The sequence below is a fragment of the Gymnoscopelus microlampas genome (assembly GCF_963454915.1).
Source record: "Gymnoscopelus microlampas genome assembly, chromosome: 15".
In the NCBI taxonomy this organism is placed as follows: Eukaryota; Metazoa; Chordata; class Actinopteri; order Myctophiformes; family Myctophidae; genus Gymnoscopelus; species Gymnoscopelus microlampas.
Window position 1 is genome coordinate 36810949 of NC_139952.1, and position 20439 is coordinate 36831387.

Sequence of the window (20439 nt, forward strand, 5' to 3'; positions counted from 1 at the left end):
AGCGTGTTGTGATAGGTCAAAAAAGACAGCTTCCGGGGAAGAGTGCATACAACGGAAGTGAACACTTTCAGCGGTAGTTCTTTACCAGGCTTTGCTCTTCGTTAGAGGAGAAAAGGTTGGGAAATAGTTTAGCATAATAGCAGTAAAATACTGAGTTGAGTTCTGTTAGTGACTCACCAAATGCCACAGAGACCGGCCGCAGCATCCGGACAAGAATACTCTTCCTCTTAGACTTAGGAGTCATCTGGGGAGGAGAAAAAACAGTACACTAAGTAAAAAAGTAAAGTGAAAAATAATAGTGACAAGTAAAAGCTGATTGAGTTGATTAAAACAGTGGTTCTCAAACGGTGTGCCAAGGCACACTGGTGTTCAGTGAGACAAGTCGAGGTGTGGTTTGGGATTTTGTGAAAAACCACAAAGTATTATTGCAATATACAAATACGGAATGTTATTGATTGATTTTCAATTTACTATATCAGTACTTTGGGCACACTCATTTCCCAAAAGAGATGCAAATTATATACCCTAAAGAAATATATTTAAACCACTTTCAACCTGGCAGCCACATTTTGTGAATGCCAGGAATGACGGAAGGATTTTTTAAATTAATTAATTATTCATATTAATTTTTCTCACATTCTTTTTTGAAAATAGCCGATGTCCAAGCTCAACACAATGGGACACGTTGTGAGCTTGTAGATCGGAAAACAACTGGACTACACCATTAGCTATCTCCACTAAATAGAAGTGAAAACCCCCATCCTCTTACCATGCAAGTGTCCATCTCCTCCAGCCTGCGGTTGTGATCCGCTACATTCACGTCCCGCTCTTGGTTCTCAGGCTGCAGAATCGACTCATCCAGAACCTCGGCCTCCATCTGTGGAACATGGCGCACCAACGGCTGGCCCTTCCCTGTCAGATGGTCTGACTGCAGGAGAGAGGAGAAGGAGGGGTCAGGACAGGATGGATGGATGGATGAATGAATGGGTGAGTAGTTTTATTCTACATGTCTCCTCCTAAATCTCAACAGTTTTCTGAAAAACGCATGTTTCTATATCAGTAGTGCTCAATCTTTTTCATGTGAAGGACGGTAGGACCCCCGAAATTATATGTATTTGGCCGCGGACCCCCATCAAAATATTTTGTTCCAGGACCCCCAGAAGCAAAGATTTGAGTAAAAAATGTTCGCTTTAAAAATATATATATTCAAAGATTTGCACACATTTTCACAATTTTTCAAAAATAGCAGATCTACAAGCTCGTAGCGCGGCACTCGGTGCCGTGCTACGAGCTATTTTTGAATAGTCTAAAGTGTAAAAGAATGCTTTTTAGCTCAAATCTAAAAATGACACAGTTCCAGGTCTTAATGGGTTAATGGGGTGAGTGAGTGAGTGAGTGGGTACTGTAGAGGGAGATGGATAGGTGGATGTAAAACAGACAGATTAGACAGACAGACAGACAGTAGATGGGGGGGATAGGGTAAACCATCATAAGTTACTAACCAGAGTGTGCTGTGATCGGGACAAAGACTCCAGGATTTCATCTACGATGCGGTCTGACAGAAACGACGCCAGGCTCAGCTTCACCTCACTGATTAAAAAAGAAACAACACCACACGGAGCACACATCAGGAGAAACATAACATAGTGTCTCGTTGCTTTATCTAACACAGGTCACAAGATGTTCAAACCCATGACATTGGGAGTAGGCGTGTGATCATATGGAGTGCATCAGACTGCCCTGATTATCTGTGTCGTTGATTTAGAACAGTGTTTCCCAAATGGTTCTGCTGAGGCACAGCGGGGCCTTGAGATTTTGTGGACAACCACACATTATAATTGTAATATACAGTATACAACTATACAAAACGTTATGAATTGTTTTTAATTTACTATATCAGGCAGCACTCATTTCCCAAAACAGAAGCAAATTCTAAACCATAAAATGTTTAATGGTTTAGCCACTTTCAACTTGGCGTCCCAATTTTCAAAAATAGCCGATCTACGAGCTCACAACGTGTCACGATGTGACGCATTGTGAGCCTGAAAATACAGGTGTGCCTTGAGATTTTGATTTGTCCATTGATGTGCTTTGAGCACCACATTTTGAAAAACACTGGCCCTAGAGAGATGGTTCTGGTGTCAGATATGAAAAAAACAAATGCCTGGGTACCGATAGAGGCTTGCTGTGTTCTGGAGATGGTGTGGGAATATCCAGGACATACACATCTCTGCCTCCATCAGGATGACCACACAGTCACAGGGAATCAGTTCGTAACAGCGACTTTCCCAGAACAAAAGCACATTCTCTTGCGGATACACATAACTGATTTTGAACAAAAGAGCTATTTATCGCCTCGTCTCTGTCGGGTGGAAACCTCATGTGTCCAAAACTGTTACTTTTCAGGATTCAAGTAGCAGATCAGAAAACGTGCCACTTCACGCCGTGTTTTGAGCTTGTGGATCTACTTTTGATACTTTTGTGTCACGCTGTTTGTTTCATTAACACTTCGCCACAATATATAGAATTATGATGTTTTGGTAGCCATACAGCCAACCAGTTGAAGAAATTGCAGATTTAACCTTTGTTTTTTTAAATATATGAGCTCATTAGGATTTTTGGGAAGATTGAACATGCATTCTTTTGCTAGTTTGCTAGTTTGACCACTTCACTGCATGACATCAAATATGGTCATTTTATGAAGATAAACCATCCCCATTGGAGCCAATGGTACACACATCCTACAAATGGTCTCCTAAGTGGGCGCCGGCGTCTGACGGCAAATCTTGCGAACGTCCTATGTTTACTGGTGCTAGATCCCTTAAGAGCGTGTTGCTAGGGCAGAGAAAGGTCGATAACAAAGTAGGTTGTCTCCCGATTTGTCTCTCTGTAAAAAGCCATTTTAGTATGAAAATCTTGGGAATGTTGTGTGGCTTGTGGCGATTGGGTCCAATATTTAGTTCAGTGACCATGGAGCTAAAGAATGGTTCAGAAGCTGTGTTCACATTCACTCTTCCATTGGAATGAATAGATTCCAACCTGCTTCCTGTCTCCTAAAAAGGCACCCACCCAATTCACACAGATACAGGAAGTAAACTGGAGATGGTATGTCTTGCCATTTTTGTCTTGGATGACATGCTTCCATAGAAGATATGCCCCACTCCTATAGAATCAAAATGACTGAAATCAGTCGTGGTGACTGAGAACTGTCATCCATGGGAGCCCTTGAGTGCACCCATTGATGGTCAAGAAGACAGTATGATGTTGGACTGTAGGTGGTGCTAGAGGAAGGCCTTTGGGTCACCAAAATCTGAAGCGCATCAATGTGTTCAGCAAGTTTCATGGCAATCCACCCATTTGATTTTGAAATACTGTATTTTGTGTGCAAGTGGAAATTTTGGCCTAAGAAGAGGGGTGGAGAATCATCCCTTTTCTATCCATCAGGTGAGCAGGTTGGGCTGTTGAGGGGATCGATTGAGTTGATTAAAAAAACAACATTATGAGCCATTATTGCGCTATAGAGCAGGGGTTCTCAAACTTTTTTATGCCACGACCCCATTTTATGGGGGAAAGTTTTTGGCGGTCCCACACGTATCTTCAAATAAAATCATACATTGTTGGCCTTAGATATGAATATTTAAATGAAGTTAAAGCAGTGATTCCTAATGATTTGTAGGCCTACCTTATCAATGAAATTAATGAATAATATTAGTGCGGCCGAAAAAGACTCGCTCCTCACGTGAGCCAGTTTTCTTGGCGCAGCTTGTTACTGCCTGCCAGTGCCTGGTCAAGTCTGCTGAGCTGGAGAATGGGGTTTGATTCCAGCTCGGAGCAGTAAAACCTATGACTAAAACGCTATAATATCAATAAAGGCAACGGAAGTGTGTCTGTACACACATTTAAACTGAAGCATGAGAACCACCAGAGTTTCTTAATCCAGCTCTCAAATTTATCTTCGAGGCATGTATGGTATGTATGTACTTTATGCCTCTGCAAATTGTGTTGTGTGTGTGCTGCAGTTGGATGAATCAAGGAGTCAAGTGGCCGTCCTCTTTGCATTGGTCGAGACCCCCCAGTTTCTTTATATAAAAAAAAAAAAACAGTTGCCAATGCGTGACCCCAACAGTTCCTGGTTGACCAGGAATAACCAGCAGTGCCGTTTATATCAAATTCCATGGCAATCCAGTCAGTTAAGTGTTCCAGTCAGACCGACTTTAGAGCCCTGGCACTAGTGGGGCTAAAAAAACAACACTCATCCACCCACCTGATCTTATTGATAATGTCCACTCCTGACTGTTCCAGCAGCGTTGTGGCGATGAAGCTCCGTGGAACTGTCATCCTCCCCGCACTATTCTTGATCAGGTCCTGACGAAGGCTGCTCCTCTTCATCACGTTGGGACAGAGACTCTCCGCCGTGTCCACCATTGACTGGATCAATGCCTGGGGGGAGGGGGAGAGAGAGGGGGGGGGGGAGAGAGAGAGAGAGAGAGAGAGAGAGAGAGAGAGGAGTGAGGGAAATGAGGAGAGAGAGAGGAAGGAGACAAAAATGAAGCAGAAGTACTAAGGCACATTTCTATGACAATCTATAGAATGATAATTATAATTTATGTTAGAAATGAGCTCAGTCACCTTTTATGAAGTGACAAGTAATGTGTGTAATATTATTACTGACATCAATATTTTACGTGACATAAAGGGAACAAATGATTGTTATTTCACTCCTCCCACTGAAATTGAGAAAGCAGCATCAGTGACTGACAAACCTACCTGTAGTTGTTCATCCATGACCCTGGAGACCTCTCCCGCCATGGACTCCAGTTTGTCCTGGATGGCCCCCACACACGGCTCCCTGACCCCCCCACTCTTTAGGTGGTACAGGTTACGAAGGAGCTGGAGGGTATGGAGGGAGTGTGGGGGGAGAGAGAGAGAGAGAGAGAGAGAGAGAAAGAGAGAGAGAGAGAGAGAGAGAGAGAGAGAGATAACAGTCAGATTCAGCAAAGATTCTCTTAAACATATTGTGTGTATATACGGTACATACGCTCATGTGTATGTGCGTGGGTGGACACACACACACACACACACACACACACACACACACATCTGCATTAAGGTGAATTTGCCACGCACGCACGCACGCACGCACGCACGCACGCACGCACGCACGCACGCACGCACGCACACACACACACACACACACACACACACACACACACACACACACACACACACACACACACACACACACACACACACACACACACACACACACAAACACAGCAAAAGCAGCACATTTGCAAGGCATTACAAATGCAGATTCATTAGTGTCTGATCAAGTTTCTTAATGAAAGTATTATTTTATTGTATTATTTATTTTTTATTATTTTATAATAATAATAAAAAATAATGGAGCTTGTATGCATATTGCAATGGGATCTATGATTATCTACTGGGTTACACCTGGCAACGGTTTGTGTTGTGTTTGACATCAGACCAGACCCCTGGTCAGCATATATAAAGTGTTGCAGACATCGAGGGTGATTGAGGAGAGATATTGAGAGAACAGAGAGTTAGAGACAATAGACAGTGACACAGAGGGATAAGAGACAGAGACTCTGAGACATAAAAGGTCGAGACAGAGAGACAGACAGATGTTGTGCTGGACGGAGCCCCTGAAAAGAGGGCCGGTGCTCCCGAACGACAAGCCAATGCCACACTTGCTTACTTGTCCCGCTGTGGCGGTGGGGGACAAGGTGTACTTTTTTGGAGGGCTCTATAAGACCAACGACCAGGATCCAATTGATGTGCACGTCTTGAATACACTGTCTTTGTGCTGGATGAATCTGACCCCCGTGACGACTGGAAGAGGGGAATGTCCCTTTGAGGTCCCCTCCATGCGCCACGGCCACACAGCGGTGCTGATAGAAGACGTCATCTACATCCAGGGGGGTTTAGTGAATTTTAAGCTAATAGAGGACGACGCCGGCATCTGGATTAAGGGAGGGGAATACTGGGACGTCACTTATGCATTTGATGTCGACACCCACCGATGGTTCAAGCCCAATACTTCCGGGGACGTTCCCGAGGGGAGTTGGGCCCACTCGGCCTGTGTTTCGGGGAAGGTCATGTATATCTATGGAGGATGCCGGCTGACTGGACTCACTAATGACATCTACAAGTTGGACACTAGCACAATGTTCTGGTCTTTGATCAACGCGAGGGGCACTCCGGTGCGTGTTTCAGGATGCCACTCTACCACCATCATCGGGACTAAGATGTTTGTGTTTGGCGGCCAAGGAAAGTACAACATCATCAGAGTGTTTGATACAGAGACCAACACCTGGCTGAGCACGCCTTCTGCACCGCCTCTTGCAGAACAATGTGAGGGTCATGCAGCCTTTGCCTACAACGGAGAGCTGTACATATTCGGTGGCTATAACTTTGATCTTGGGCAGTACTTGAATGATCTGTGGAAATTAAATACCGAGACCTTCTCCTTGAAGAAGGTTCAGCCCAAGGGGAAAGGCCTGGTTTGGAGGTCTTCTGTGTGCTGTTGCATGGTGGGAGATCGTGTCATCCTCTTAGGAGGACACAGGGACACAACCCATACACAGCTCATCTTACAGATCTTACACTTAAGTCCAAGACTGAAGACGTTGTGCAAACTAGCAGTTGTTCAATACGGTCTAGAGTCGTTGGAGCTACCACACGACATCAAGTGGGAACTGACGGCAATGACAACGGAAACGGCAAACATGAGTTTGCTCGCTGCCAGCGAGCACACAACAAATCAGATTTAGTGGGTGTTCATATTCTATTCCAATTGGTTACGATTACGAGTGACTTCCACTTGTGTGAGGGGGCCCTTTTGCAAAAATGTGACAAAAAGCAACAAATAAAGAATGCAGCGTCCCATCTTCCGGCACAAATACGAACAGTTCTCTGTGGTACAAATATTTCCCCTGCAGCTTCCTCGAGTCCTGACGGCTGCACCTCACAACTGACACAGCCCTGGGTAGGAAACCCGGCTAGGCGGGGATCTGCGCTCTGCAGGAGTGCACTTTTCTAGTTATATTCGTTTTTTTGTGAGTGAAATTTACAAGAGAGTATCAGTGGTGTGTGATATGAAATGTACGATTACCATTAAATAGTAATCATTGACTGTCTTCCATCCTATTCAAGGGCTTTTGGGAAGAAACAAAACTGCCTTTAGTCACCTCTGTTTAGTTTGGCTATGGAGGGATATTACTGTATGTTGTGTCTGTTGGCTTGAGTACTTGACAGAAAATGTTCAATTCAATCTACATCTACAGACATAAAAGACAGACATAAAAGGCATTTGGAGTTAGTTTGCCTACGCCTCTATATGGTAAATGGTCATTTAGCTGATGCTTGTTGTACGAGCCTCATTGACCTACTTTCTAATGTTACTTTGCATATTTCTGCGTATCAAATAGGCCTACCTCTAATCTAAGATTGCATCAAAGTGATCCTCTCTGGTTTAACGTATTTTTTATTTTCAAATTATGACAGAAAGTAACTAACTAACTAACTAACTAACTAAATAACTCTTGATGCTGCTCCAATATTATATTCATATAACTTATTTTAATCTGTCCGTTAAGCTCTTATAATATTACATATATATATATATACTAGAGTTTCGGGGGGCTACGCCCCCCTCAACCCCAGCCGCGCACGGGGCCCAGCGTGGCCGTGTGTATATTGGGGGACCCAAATCGCCGGAGTGAAACTGTGGAAAAGTTTTTTTGAAAAAGGAAAAAATTTGAAGAAATAATATTTGTTATGTTTCAGGGGGTCCACAGGGGGTCCGCGGACCCCCTGATGGTCCGCGGAGCCCCTGTGGAGTGTTGGGACGCGCGGGGACACCCCTGGAACATTGCGGACCATTTCGGTGTTTTTTTTTTTTTCATGAAGGTGGTTGCTTGTTTCTGGCGCAGGCTGTGCAAACCTGGCAACCCAGCGCATGCTGCGGCACGTTTAAGTGGCGTAGCGTCATGAGGGTCAGTGGGGCCGTGGGTGGGTCAGTGAAGACCCTGTAGTGCGGATGATATGTGGCATAGAGGGGCAGATTGTAAATCCACAGAGGAAACATCCGTGGGCTACCATTGGTTCAGCGATGTGTGCGGTCGCCCTGCGGCCCCTCCTCCTCCACCAATGTGCAGTATTGAGAGCCCTGACGTCACAACAATTGGAGCGATGGGCACTGCACTGTGGTTGGTTAGGGTACACCTAGGGCCCAGGTAGAACCCAGTTAAAGCCTGCATGGGCAAACCCAGTTAGGACCCGCCTTGGTCCCACATAAACATGGCTAGTTGGGGCCCACCTAAGGGCCAGGTAGAAGCTACCTATAGCCTGCATGGGCATCGCAGTTGGGACTGAAGTGGATGCCGCTGACATTGCTGACATGGGGTCCATATGGTTTAGCCCACCTTGAAACCATATGGGAACTACGCTGGCATGCTGGCTGTAATGCAAACGCTGCATCATACCTGCAGTGTGTAGTTTGATGTTGTGTGTGTAGCAGATATACCTGCAGTGTGTAGATCAATGTCCATAGGAAAGTCAATGCCCAGCAGTGTTTTTTGTCCCCAGCAGAGTTTCTAGTGTGTCTGTGTCTCTCTGGAAGAGGTTGCACATGAACTCTGCAGCCGCACTGAGGCGCTCCAACACAAACACTCTGACATTAAGCTGCTTCACACAACAAACATCAGCACCACGCTGCTGTTTGTCCAAAAGAGACAATATCTCCTCTTCCACCGACGTCATGTGTTCATTTATCGACAGCCGTACAGACTCCTTTTGACACATTTTACGTCGTTTATCCAGCTCTCACTGACTCTCCACATGGGGCTGTTATTTTGCTGCGATGAAGTCAACGATGTGAGAGATTAGCTATCACAGACGGACGGACAGGGGGTGAAACATAGTCTTGCGCCATGCCTTTCGGCCTGGCGGAGACAAAAAAAAACCGAAAGTAAAGGAAATGGCCATTTCTGCAACAGAAGTAGTCAATAAACTATGCTATGAAAACATGGGCCACATTGGCAAAGAATGTAAGAAAGAGGCAATCATGTAGAAAATAGCCGATCTCCAAGCTTACAAAGCCTCTCAACGTGAGGCGTTTGGAGCTTGTAGATCGGCTATTTTCACAATATGTACTTGTGGAACGGAGTCAAACAGAATGGGGGGGTCCCAGATCAAGTACGTGTATTTGGGGGGGGGGGGCGGCGTGAAAGGGTTGATAAACACTGCTCTAATCGGAGCGAAATTATCTGAAATTACTACATGACCATAATGCAGGCTAACATGCGTTGCACGGGGCGGTCCTGCCATTACGTTAGTTACTGTAGTTGCTGTGGGGTTACATAGTTCTCCAGAAGACACACACAAACATACACCATCTACAATGGACGAACTGAGCAGCAATATAGACATTGACCACACGAACGTGCATTGTTGACAAAGTGATTGCACAGCCGCTGCAGGCATGACAACCAGGTTAGCGTTAGCGACATGGCAGCTATCACAGCGCCCTGTCCGTCGTGCTGCAACTGCCTGTGATGGCTACAGCAGTAACAGCAAGCTGTCTGCGATGCCATTGTCTGGAGACTGCTCTTAGCGTGACACGACCAATGAGAGTGAGCGCTGTAGTTGTTGCTAAGATACGGTGGCGTCTCTGCCCCATAGCTTGTAGATCTCTCACACATGATTGGCGTAGGCTGCGTTGCCAGGTCTGACTTTGTGTCTAAGCAATGGTCGGCTTATTTTTGCGCGCCTTTGGGCTCGTTTGCATTGTGCGCACGGCAGCGCTTGTTTAGCGTACGTCAGCGCGACGTGGCAACGGACGTGGCAACGTGAAAGGTGATTGGCTGGTGAAAAGAAACACCCGACGTTACACCAGAAATGGTGCCTGGAGAAAATGGTGACCAAAAAAAAAGTTAGGAAAAAAAGGAAAAAAACCCCGCAGCGGCTGCGTGCTGTTGTGGTGATGAGGTCGTGCGCACGGTAAACGGTACGAAGCTGGCTCCCCTTCCGTTTTGTCCGACATTTGGTGAGTAGAATTAATTATGTTGCGCGGTGGAAAAGGTGCAGTGAGCAGTGAGATGTCCCCTACGCGAGGCGTAAATTCAGCGCGGCCGCCGTGGCGACTCAGTTGGCGAGATGTGGTCTGGCGGTGCGTTGTTTAGTCGATAACAGAGCTGTGGGGTGTGGACACCGAGGGTGCGGAAGTTGGTCGCCATTTATATAGTTAGATAGTATAAATGTATTTATTTTTGTGTGTAAAACTGTTTTTGTTCAATTTTGAAAAGTAAAGTTTATTAAATGTACTATTAACCCAGATTCCACCACAGTAAACCGTAGATCACCGCCAATGTTGATGACAATTACTGGAAAAACTTTAACCCATAATGGACATAGTTGAGTTTTGTGTATTTTCCAACCCGGAAGAAGGGGTGAAAAGTATGCACTGGGTGAGCAACTCCATACAATTGGATGGGCGGGGGTTTCCGGTGCCCTCTCTTATTTTTAACTCTATGGGAGAGAGCCGTAGATGTTTGGTGTCCCACAAGGGAGACCCAGGTTCAAATTCTAGGTATATAGTAGGATACCTAGAATTTGGTACCCCTTTGTACCTAAACCAAATCTCTTAGCCGATCTACAAGGCCACAATGCTTGTACTGTAGATGTAGATGTGCTAGTAGATGTTGATCAGCCGTTTTCGCAAACATGTTCACCCCAGAATATAGGGAGTCTAGAGCTCATGTGGTTCTGTCTCATTTCGTGTGATTCTCAGTACCGTCTTGGAGTTCCGGGAGTCCTGCATGAGGTTCTCTGCCACCCTCATGTCCTCCTGGACGGAGTCCGTCTCTGTGAACTTCAGAGAGTTCAGGTGGTCCTGCACCCTCACACACATCCTGTCCATGAGCTAAAACAAAAGCAGAGCGATGGGTCACACCTCATAGCCAGGGTTACACGCACCAAAAGTACAGGAGACACAGGGTTTAAACACTTTCTTTGTTAGGCCAACTCTCAATCTGCAATTTGTGAAACAGTGTGAGAGGAGCCTACCCCACCCCCACCCCACACTAGTGCTCGGTTTCCTAAACAATTAGAATGATATGTAAAATTAGGATTTTTAAATCATAGGTATTATCGTTCCATAAATGTATGTTCCTGATGCTTATATACAGCCTACCAGCTGAAGACATTTTTATGAAAAATCTGAGACCATTTTTCTTTTATGGAAGCTGCTTCTGAACATGTATTCTACTGCTAGCTTGACCAATTTAAATACTCTTAAATCTTGACCCATTAAAACCGGGAAAGTGTCATTTCAGATTTTAGCTACAGTATATACATATAGCAACATAAGAAAAGAACAGTGGATCTCAAAAATTGCAGATCTACAAGCTCACAGTGCGTCACTTGGTGCCGATCTGCGAGCTTGTACATCTGCTATTTTTGAAAAAATATATTTCTTTTTACACAAACTTCTCTTCTGGGGTTCCCTGGCAGAAACATTTTCAGATGGGGGGGTCTGATTTAGATGGCATTTGTTGTATCGGCCTCTGGTCTTAATGGGTTTAAATTAAAAATCACATTTTATTGTAGCGCACACTTTGTTCATGAGTACATCATGTGTTTGTAGATGTTTTACCTGTTGGGTGGTGGTGGTGACGATGCCCTGCTGCAGCCTGTAGGCCTGCTCCTGGAAGTATTTACGGGTCTCATGGTTTCTCAGCAGGTACTGCTCCATCTACACAAACATAATAGGAGGTCAGGCTCAGTGAACACAGCCTTGCAATAGAGAAAGGCCACCACAGACATACCCCGCTCCAATGGGAAGACAGACTATGCACGCACTGCACACAAAATGTGGTGGGAACAGAGGGAGCTACCCTTTCTAACCACCTGCCCACTATACCAAGACATCAGAGACACATACTTCCCACAGATTACATACACCAAAGTGAGTTTGAAAACAACAACAAAAAACTCCCATACCTACTGGGAGAAATACAACACAACAATGTGCGAACACAGCAGCAAGATTTGTGAACTGTTGCGATAAAAGAAGGTTAGCCAATGGAATACAACCATCCTAAGGACTACTAACCATTGAGTTTCCAGCACTTCCTGTACCGAGTAGACCAATAGACCTACTGCACATATAAACAGAGCTGCTACCTTTAAACACATTTTAAATCTGAGGCTTTTTTTGTATACTATTTAAATAGTTTTGAGAAAAATGCTGCTAATTGTCCCAAAAGTGACGCAAAAGATTGCTGCTATCCGTTTCAAAAATCTTTATACCGTGTATATATAACATGTACACAACGACGCAATGTGACATAGCTCTGTTTAACACAATGCTGTACCCCCTCCAAATTGATTTTATTATATTTTGACACTTGCTTTGTTTTCTCATGCCAATGAAGTGTGTATATAAAGCCTGATTTACTTGAAAACTACAGATTTTAAAGTAAGGCTCTTTACTTGAAAATCGGTTATTTTTGAGTGATTGACCATGAGAGTGTGTTTGCACAATGTAATGTACAAACACAAGGGTGGGGTTCCTCATCCACACCGTTTGCTTTGTACAGCATTACGGACCATTGAAAACTTGAGTTTCGCGTCCTTAAACCTCAGTGTAGACATTTTGTTATGTTCAATGCAGTGTGAGCAATTTTCTATCTCATGCATTCAACCTACAGTACGTGCTTGATCACAAGACCTAGTTGTTTGGACTGTTTGACAAGACAGCATTTCCCTCTATTTGCACTTCTTATGAAGACATACAATCAGTATGTACTGTATGTTCACCACTCTCATTGGACTGTGTTTTGAAGGCATAGCTCAACAAATACTCTGAATTTACTTTTATTTTTTGTGTGCGCATCCTAGAGTTAACCTTTACAATGAGGTGATAAAAGACAGGACGGTGACCTTCAGCAGGGCGTCTTCAGTCTTTTCTGGGCTGGCCTTCAGAGCCTGGGCAGCATCCATAATGGGCATAGGCATGAAACGAATGGTGTAGTTTCTGGTGAAAGAACAACAAGCATTACTGGTTGGTGGCGGAAATGAAAAAACTGTATCTATTTTGGGCAAGTGTGATGCCAAAAGGCAGAGAAAAAATCCCCAAAATGTTTCACAAGACCTTGACTATAACCAGCTGATTAGAGACTGCCTACAAAAAAAGTCATTTACTTTCTTTACAACTTGTTAAAAATGGAGGTTTGTGAAGATAAATGTGTTGTTGTTTTTCAGGGACATCACTAGCCTCAGGTCAGGAACTTTAGCCTTTTGGACAAAAAAGGGGGAGCACCATACGTACTTTTCCAGGGCGGCAGCCACGTCCTGCAGGCCCTGAGGGGTGATGTTGTTCCTATCCCACACCACAGTCCTGGAAACACACGCGCGCGCACACACACACACACACACACACACACACACACACACACACACACACACACACACACACACACACACACACACACACACACACACACACACACACACACACACACACACACACACACACACACACACACACACACACACACACACACACACACACACACACACACACACACACACACACACACACACACACACAGTCAACCAGTGGGTTTCAGAATATCTCTCCAGAGAGCCACAATTTAAACAGAACTTTTCTCAGGACATCAATATTGACTTTTTGGAGTTGTTGACCAAGCTGACTTCTTGTAACAAACAGTTTTTAATACTATTAACTTGTTATATTTAACAGTATTTTATCCAGCAAGACCTTGAGAAAGTATCTCAATAGGGTATTTCTTTCCACTGAGCGGGGATCAAGAATGTTAGAGGCTTCCTTTGTCTTAATGCTCTTAATGCATTGCTGTAAGGCACTTTTAATGGCCTTGTTGAAATGTGCTACACAAATAAACTTGCCGTGCCAAGTCTCTTATCTTGCCACTCAACCGCTCTGTGCCCCAGTCCTTGACTTCAAACTTAATCTCTGCTTCAGTGTTTCCCTGCTGACCTGAGTTTGGTGTTGATCTGCAGAGCTTTGGCCAGCATTTTTGCTCCCATGTCTCCCATGTTGTTGCCACTGATGTCCAGTTTGATCAGAGAGGTGTTGCTGCCCAGAGCGCTCAGAACAATGGACAGGTCAGCCTTCAGTCTGGAGTCAGCCAGGGACAGCGAGGTCAGAGGCTGGTGGAGAGAATTAATATATATCGAAACCTCCTATCTCCATATTTTAACTTTTTGTGTTTTTTTTTTGTAAATTAACACCCTACTGGCCTACTTGATCGTACCACAGCGTCACACAACACCGTCAAAAGTAGCAGATCTGCAAACTTGAAACATGGCATGAAGCGCCGCGTTTTTAGCGTGTCGATCAGCTACTTTTGCTATTTTTGAATAGCCAACGCTAAAATCTAAAATGACACAGATGCTTTTCCGGTTTGAATGGGTTTAGACTATAATTAGACCATTAGAGAGCTTAACAAAAAGATGAGTAGCAAGGATTCTTAACATAGATTCACTGACCGATTCTTCTTCCTGAATCATGTGTACCAGGTTGTCCAGGACCTGAGACATGTTCCTGGAGGAAGGAGACAGAAGGTGAAACGCTGGACTGCAAGGACAAAGCTCAACTGATCCAATGACTGAGTGACAAACAGAGCGATTTAATAATTGTCTTGATTCATCTCGTAATGCTGGCCAGAGTTTGTCACCCACTTGGATTTGATGTTGTTGAAGTTCTTGCCCAGGGACAGGTGTCTGATGGAGCGATTCTTAGCAAGCCACACCAACAGAGTGGTCAGATCCATGTCCAAACCTTATTAAAACACAACGTTTTTGAGGATTACATTATTTTTAATATACCTGCAAGATCTCCACAAAATGGATATGCAGCACCTCAGATATACTGACCGTTATCAGAGATGTCCAGACTGGAGATGTTAGGGATCTCAGCTATACAACCTTCTAAGATCTGAGATCCTCCAGAACGCAGCTGAGCAGAGAGTAAAACAAAGAAAGCGGTTCAATATCCTTGTTAATAACAATAATGTCAGAAATGAATTATGAATGAATTATTGACCATAAAGTCTCTGAATTAACTTCTTAAAACGAATAGTTTTGTTTTTTTGCAGATAGGTTTGTAGTTATTTCTTTTACCTTAAAAAATGTTGCCAGTAAGTAAGTAAAGTAAGAATTCAAATTAACTGTAACCAACTGCTACAATACTACTTCAACACTTCAATTTGCATATTTGCACAGCTCATTTAACCACTTAAATCCTACACTTCGTGTCCCCCATGGGTCTATACTTGGTCCTCTCCTTTTCCCCCTCTACACCAAATCCCTTTGCCGAAAATAGCCGATCTACAATCTACAAGCATTGTGACATGTCGTGAGTTTGTAAATTTGTTATTTTCACCGAATGTTCACCTATTATGACATGCCCAGAATTGGGGCGCTAGGGTTCATGTGGTTAACTTAATCTTGTGCTTATTTGAGTGTGCTCATAAACGATAGTATGCTCCAAGGCCCTTTGGCAGAGAGTGAGTTTTTACCTCACAGCAGCTGAGATCCAGGGACACCTCACTGAGGTTGGGGTTACAGCCCAGACCCAATAACAATGACCTGGGGACACAGAAAAGAGTAAGAACAATGACATAGGGACACAGAACAGAGTAATAATGATGTGGGGACACAGGACAGAGTAAAAATGACCTGGGGACACAGAACAGCACAGCCCTGCAGAAACTCAACAGACTGGTTCTCAAAACCAACAAAGCTCTCCACAGTGTAGAGTAGCAGTAGAGACCAAAGCCCGATTTATACTTTATTGTACGACAGAATATAAAGGTGTCACTCACAACCTCGTGAGTGACACCGTTTTTCTGAAACACTTGTATGTTGCTATATAATATAGCAACATACTGTACAAGTTTTTCAGAAAACTTGGGTCAGGATTTAGAAGGCGTTTTTAGAATCGACCTGAGGGCTAAATGGGTTAATATCATGCAACACATACAGTAAAGTAGGTGGGCTTACTTGAGAGCCTCCAAAGGCAGTCTGGTTCCTGACATACTGACAGCGGTAAGGGACTGAGCTTGGCTGAAAAACTGCTTAAAGGACACAGGCACTTCCTTACACTTCCTGTGAGAAGGCACAGAACATGACAACACCGCTTAGTTCTATGCACAGCATCCTAGCAAAGCTCATTCCATCGTTATGCTTTTATGATAGCAATATTTAGGTACGATATGTTCATAATATACAATATAATTACCACCATTTTTGGCTGGTTTATTGCTACAGTGGTAACCTTCTCAAGTTAGCTTTTATTGAAACGTTAGATGAGAAAACATGGTATCAAAAAAAGTGGTTGGGTTGTAAAAAAAAAAGGCAATCTCAATCTGTGACTTTTCCATCATATAGCCCCTTTGAAAAATGTAATACTTGCCCACCAAATATATCTAAAATACACCATTTATTTCCACAGATGGGTTGACTAACCTACATTATATGCGTTAACCACATGAACTCTAGCACACCTATTCTGGGCATATGTCATAATAGGCAAACATTCAGCCAAAATAGGTAAACATTTGGCAGAGATGGCATATACAAGCTCACTCGTAACTTGCTATGTGACGCGTTGTGAGCTTGTAGATCAGCTATTTTCAGTGAAGAGATTTGGTGTAGAATGAAAAAAGAATGGAGGCAAGAACAGACGCCTGGTTAACTAAGTATATACAGTAGGGTTTACATGGTTCAAAGGTTTGGGGTCTGACCTGTGAGAGAACACTGTTTTGGACATGTTGAGGACAGACAGATGCTTCAGAGATCCTCTCAGCAGCGACGCACACACCTGAAAGCACAACAGACTTGAGCCGGGTATTGTCGTAACGTACGTGTCATAAAAGAACGAGCAGTGAGTGTTGTTCCCTGCCTTACCGGCTCTAAAGAACAGTCTGAGTTGGACAGGTCCACGCTCTCCAGACAGTTGGGTTGACCCAGGAAACTCTGCATATTCTACAGCCGTGGATAGAATAATTAAAGAGTTAGACTCAATCCTGCTGATTGCATTGCACATATACCCTGCACCTCCTGTAAATTAGGATCATATTCACATTACATTCTTGAAGAGATTGATTTGCACATTTGCTATATGGGCCTCTCTCATCATCATAAATGATAATATACTGTAGGTCTGTTTACAAACATTATCAACATAAAAAATATCACAGCCACAGAATACAGCAAATACAGTTTAAAAATATGTTTTATCTGTTGCCTCCAGTGATTGTGATGAGTCATAACCTAGAGAATTAAAAAAATGTCTCCATTGCTATGCGTTGTATATGGGGTTTCAATAAGAAACATTAACAGGCAAATACATATTCCTTTCATATTGTCTGTGGTTCTGTGATTACAGTAGCGAGGCAGGAGATTAAATGGTGTCATACGGGTAGGTCGTCTCCCCTGAGAGAGTTGCCGGACAGGTCCAGATGGGTTAGGGTGGTGGAGACCGCAGGGTTGGCACACAGGGCTTGGCATAGACTGTTCACGCCTAGTTCAAAGACAGGGAAATGGACATTGTAGGAAAGGTGGGCCTTTTGTTTCCATACCACAGTGTGGTGTCTGTAGAGGTGATGTCTGTTTTGTTTTGCATTACATGTCCGTGTGTATGTCAATTTGACACTGAGAGTGTAAAAATGGACCCGTACAGGTACTGTACAGTAGAACCACTCTATTTTCAGCTTGTTTGCATGCCGTTACCTTTGGGCGACATAGAGGTCTTGGAGAGGTTCAGGTGTTTCAGGCCCATTGGTAGTTTGGCTAACTGGGAGCTCAGGGCTGACACGCCTGCAGACAGTGCACAAAGAAAAACACATAATCAAACACTCCCCTCTTCACCCTTTGTATGGGGAACCTGATCCACTCCCTACACAGATCTTAGTTTCAGGCTAAGCACAGCTTAAATAAAAGAGATTTAAGATCCTATTTATCAGATAAGATTCTCCACCGCATTCACACAAGCGGTTGGTTTTCCGGGATTTTTTTACATTGTTCGTTCACTTTAAGTGGTCTGTATCGAAGTATTTTGTGAGCAAACTTACTTACTTTTTTTTATTTCCTTTTCCAAATTTGGGACAAAATAAGTCACTTTTGACCAAAGCTTTAGTGAGAATATGTTGACTGCCGTTTTAATTAAGTTGTTTTATGTACTGTTTAAGTTATTTTATAACTGTACTCTGATTCACATTCCTTGTCAATCTGTAATGAATTTGGATTATGTCTATTATTGCAATCTCTCGGCTACATTGAAAATGAGGGCTTGCCCCTCAACTGTACCGAGTCTAAATAAAGGTGATGATGAAGATGAGAATATAGTGTAGACTAATATTATGATCAAAAGGTGGAGAAAAACATGTTTGAGAGAGACAGACAGACAGACAGACAGACAGACAGACAGACAGACAGACCTTTGTCCTCCAGGGAGTTGTTGGCGAGGTTGAGGGTGTGTAGAGTGGAGGCAGGGTTGTGGGACAGAGCAGTTCCCAACTTCTGGGCAAAATCACTGGAAGGACAAGTGGCAAAAAAAACACGTTAGTTTATGTAACAGAATGCTGTAATGTGATATTTAGCTCATCACGTGTAGCCAGTTAAGTTAAAGCGATTTTAATGAATAAAATGTAATGTTGTCCAATCTGTATGGTAGAGTATGTTAATACAATATAACTTAAACAATTGGGGTGGTTGTATTTTGTCTCCCTGCTCTTCTATTGAGACATTTAGATCCTGTCAAAGGTCATGTCTCACCTAGACACAGGATCTGACATGAATTTTGACCTGATCATCAAGATTCAATGTATCCCTTGAGCAAGCAGGCAGGCTCTATTAGCTCAATGGTAAAAATGTCAGCACTTGCGCAGGAAACCGGGTTCAAATCCAGGGTAGAAGAGGAAAGTTACATAGTGTGGCTTTAATCATTTTAGCATGATATCATGGCACAATGTCTAGAAAACAATATTGTGGCTAAAATTAACACTACAGCTCGATTATACATGTAGCATGATGTCATAATAACATAACATTACCGTATATCATCATACAGTACTGTATACACAGCATGAGGCCAAAAATATACACATCATAATAAACATAAACATCACAAAATCACAATGCCACATTTGTCTCACGCTCACCACACACACGCACACACTCACACTCACACACACACACACACACACACACACACACACACACACACAGAACGTGCAACATGATGCCACAAAGCCTAGAAAGATAATTTTCATAATTGCCATAATTGTACAATAACAATCCCTTTTACATTTTGAGTGCTTGTGTCATAACATTTATAATTGGACTGGCCTAGAGGGACCGTCTCATAGCCTAACTGAAGGTCACAGGCGACCACAATATAACGTCAGGTGGAAACAGTGTCAATACTCAGCATCTACTATATTACACCTTGTGTTTTTTTGCCCCAAAACATATTTTGTAAACAATATTTAAACAATATTTGTCATCTCTAGATGTCGCATGGTGACCATGACCATTGGACTCTTGTTCCTGACCTTTTGAGACCTGCATTCTCCAGCACCAGCTCCTCCAGCCGACCGGAGCGAGCCACCACCTTCAGGACATGATCACACACATCTGTTGGCTAGAAAGAGAGGGAGAGAGAAATACCAGCGTGTATTACTAGTGGTAAATGTGATTAAAATGATTATAAACTAGTCTATACCCGGGGTTCTGTCTGTGTGGCCGTTTGTAGGCAGTAGCTAGAGATGATCCCATAGCTTGCAGGGCTGTAACCATGGTGACGAAAGATTTCATAGCCCGACCGCGGAATCTCCGTTGTTTACACAGAAACGCTAATAAACAGCTTAGATTTTGGGAAAGTGAAAAACAGGCGCCGTGATTGTGTGCATATGCTAATGGTCAATGCCATACACACACACACACACACACACACACACACACACACACACACACACACACACACACACACACACACACACACACACACACACACACACACACACACACACACACACACACACACACACACACACACACACACACACACACAAATAACTGGTGCTGACAGCTCACTCCAATATGACCTTTGCGCTTATTGACACACAGCTGTCTTGTTTATATTCTGCAAATACAGTGAAATCATTTTTTTCCATAACAAAGCCAAGAGGACCACACCAGGGACAGGGCTCACTCTACGTGCCAACAAAAACATTTATGTCTCTATCCAGCACTTATCTGTTATACTACATTAGGGCCCCAGGACTAAGTATTTGAGCACTACTGTATGGCGCTGATCCTTCATGCACACTTTATATACCGTATGTTATGTCAGATAAAACTTAA

At 43.5% G+C, this 20439-nt stretch overlaps 1 protein-coding gene across 1 annotated transcript in view; it reads right to left on the minus strand.

The window, feature by feature from the left end:
* The window catches only part of carmil1 (capping protein regulator and myosin 1 linker 1), a 61720-nt gene that overhangs the window by 12984 nt on the left and 28297 nt on the right, over positions 1-20439 (minus strand). The window contains exons 10-30 of the mRNA XM_084080856.1: positions 19629-19717; positions 18513-18607; positions 17806-17892; positions 17493-17596; positions 16981-17058; positions 16818-16894; positions 16075-16179; positions 15591-15660; positions 14947-15028; positions 14752-14851; positions 14560-14614; positions 14048-14220; positions 13358-13426; positions 12970-13063; positions 11681-11779; positions 10820-10948; positions 4768-4890; positions 4265-4440; positions 1503-1590; positions 770-928; positions 178-244 (exon numbers count right to left, since the gene is read on the minus strand). Of these exons, the coding sequence (XP_083936982.1) occupies positions 178-244; positions 770-928; positions 1503-1590; positions 4265-4440; positions 4768-4890; positions 10820-10948; positions 11681-11779; positions 12970-13063; positions 13358-13426; positions 14048-14220; positions 14560-14614; positions 14752-14851; positions 14947-15028; positions 15591-15660; positions 16075-16179; positions 16818-16894; positions 16981-17058; positions 17493-17596; positions 17806-17892; positions 18513-18607; positions 19629-19717 (2119 nt within the window). The remainder of the gene's footprint in view (positions 1-177; positions 245-769; positions 929-1502; positions 1591-4264; positions 4441-4767; positions 4891-10819; positions 10949-11680; positions 11780-12969; positions 13064-13357; positions 13427-14047; positions 14221-14559; positions 14615-14751; positions 14852-14946; positions 15029-15590; positions 15661-16074; positions 16180-16817; positions 16895-16980; positions 17059-17492; positions 17597-17805; positions 17893-18512; positions 18608-19628; positions 19718-20439) is intronic.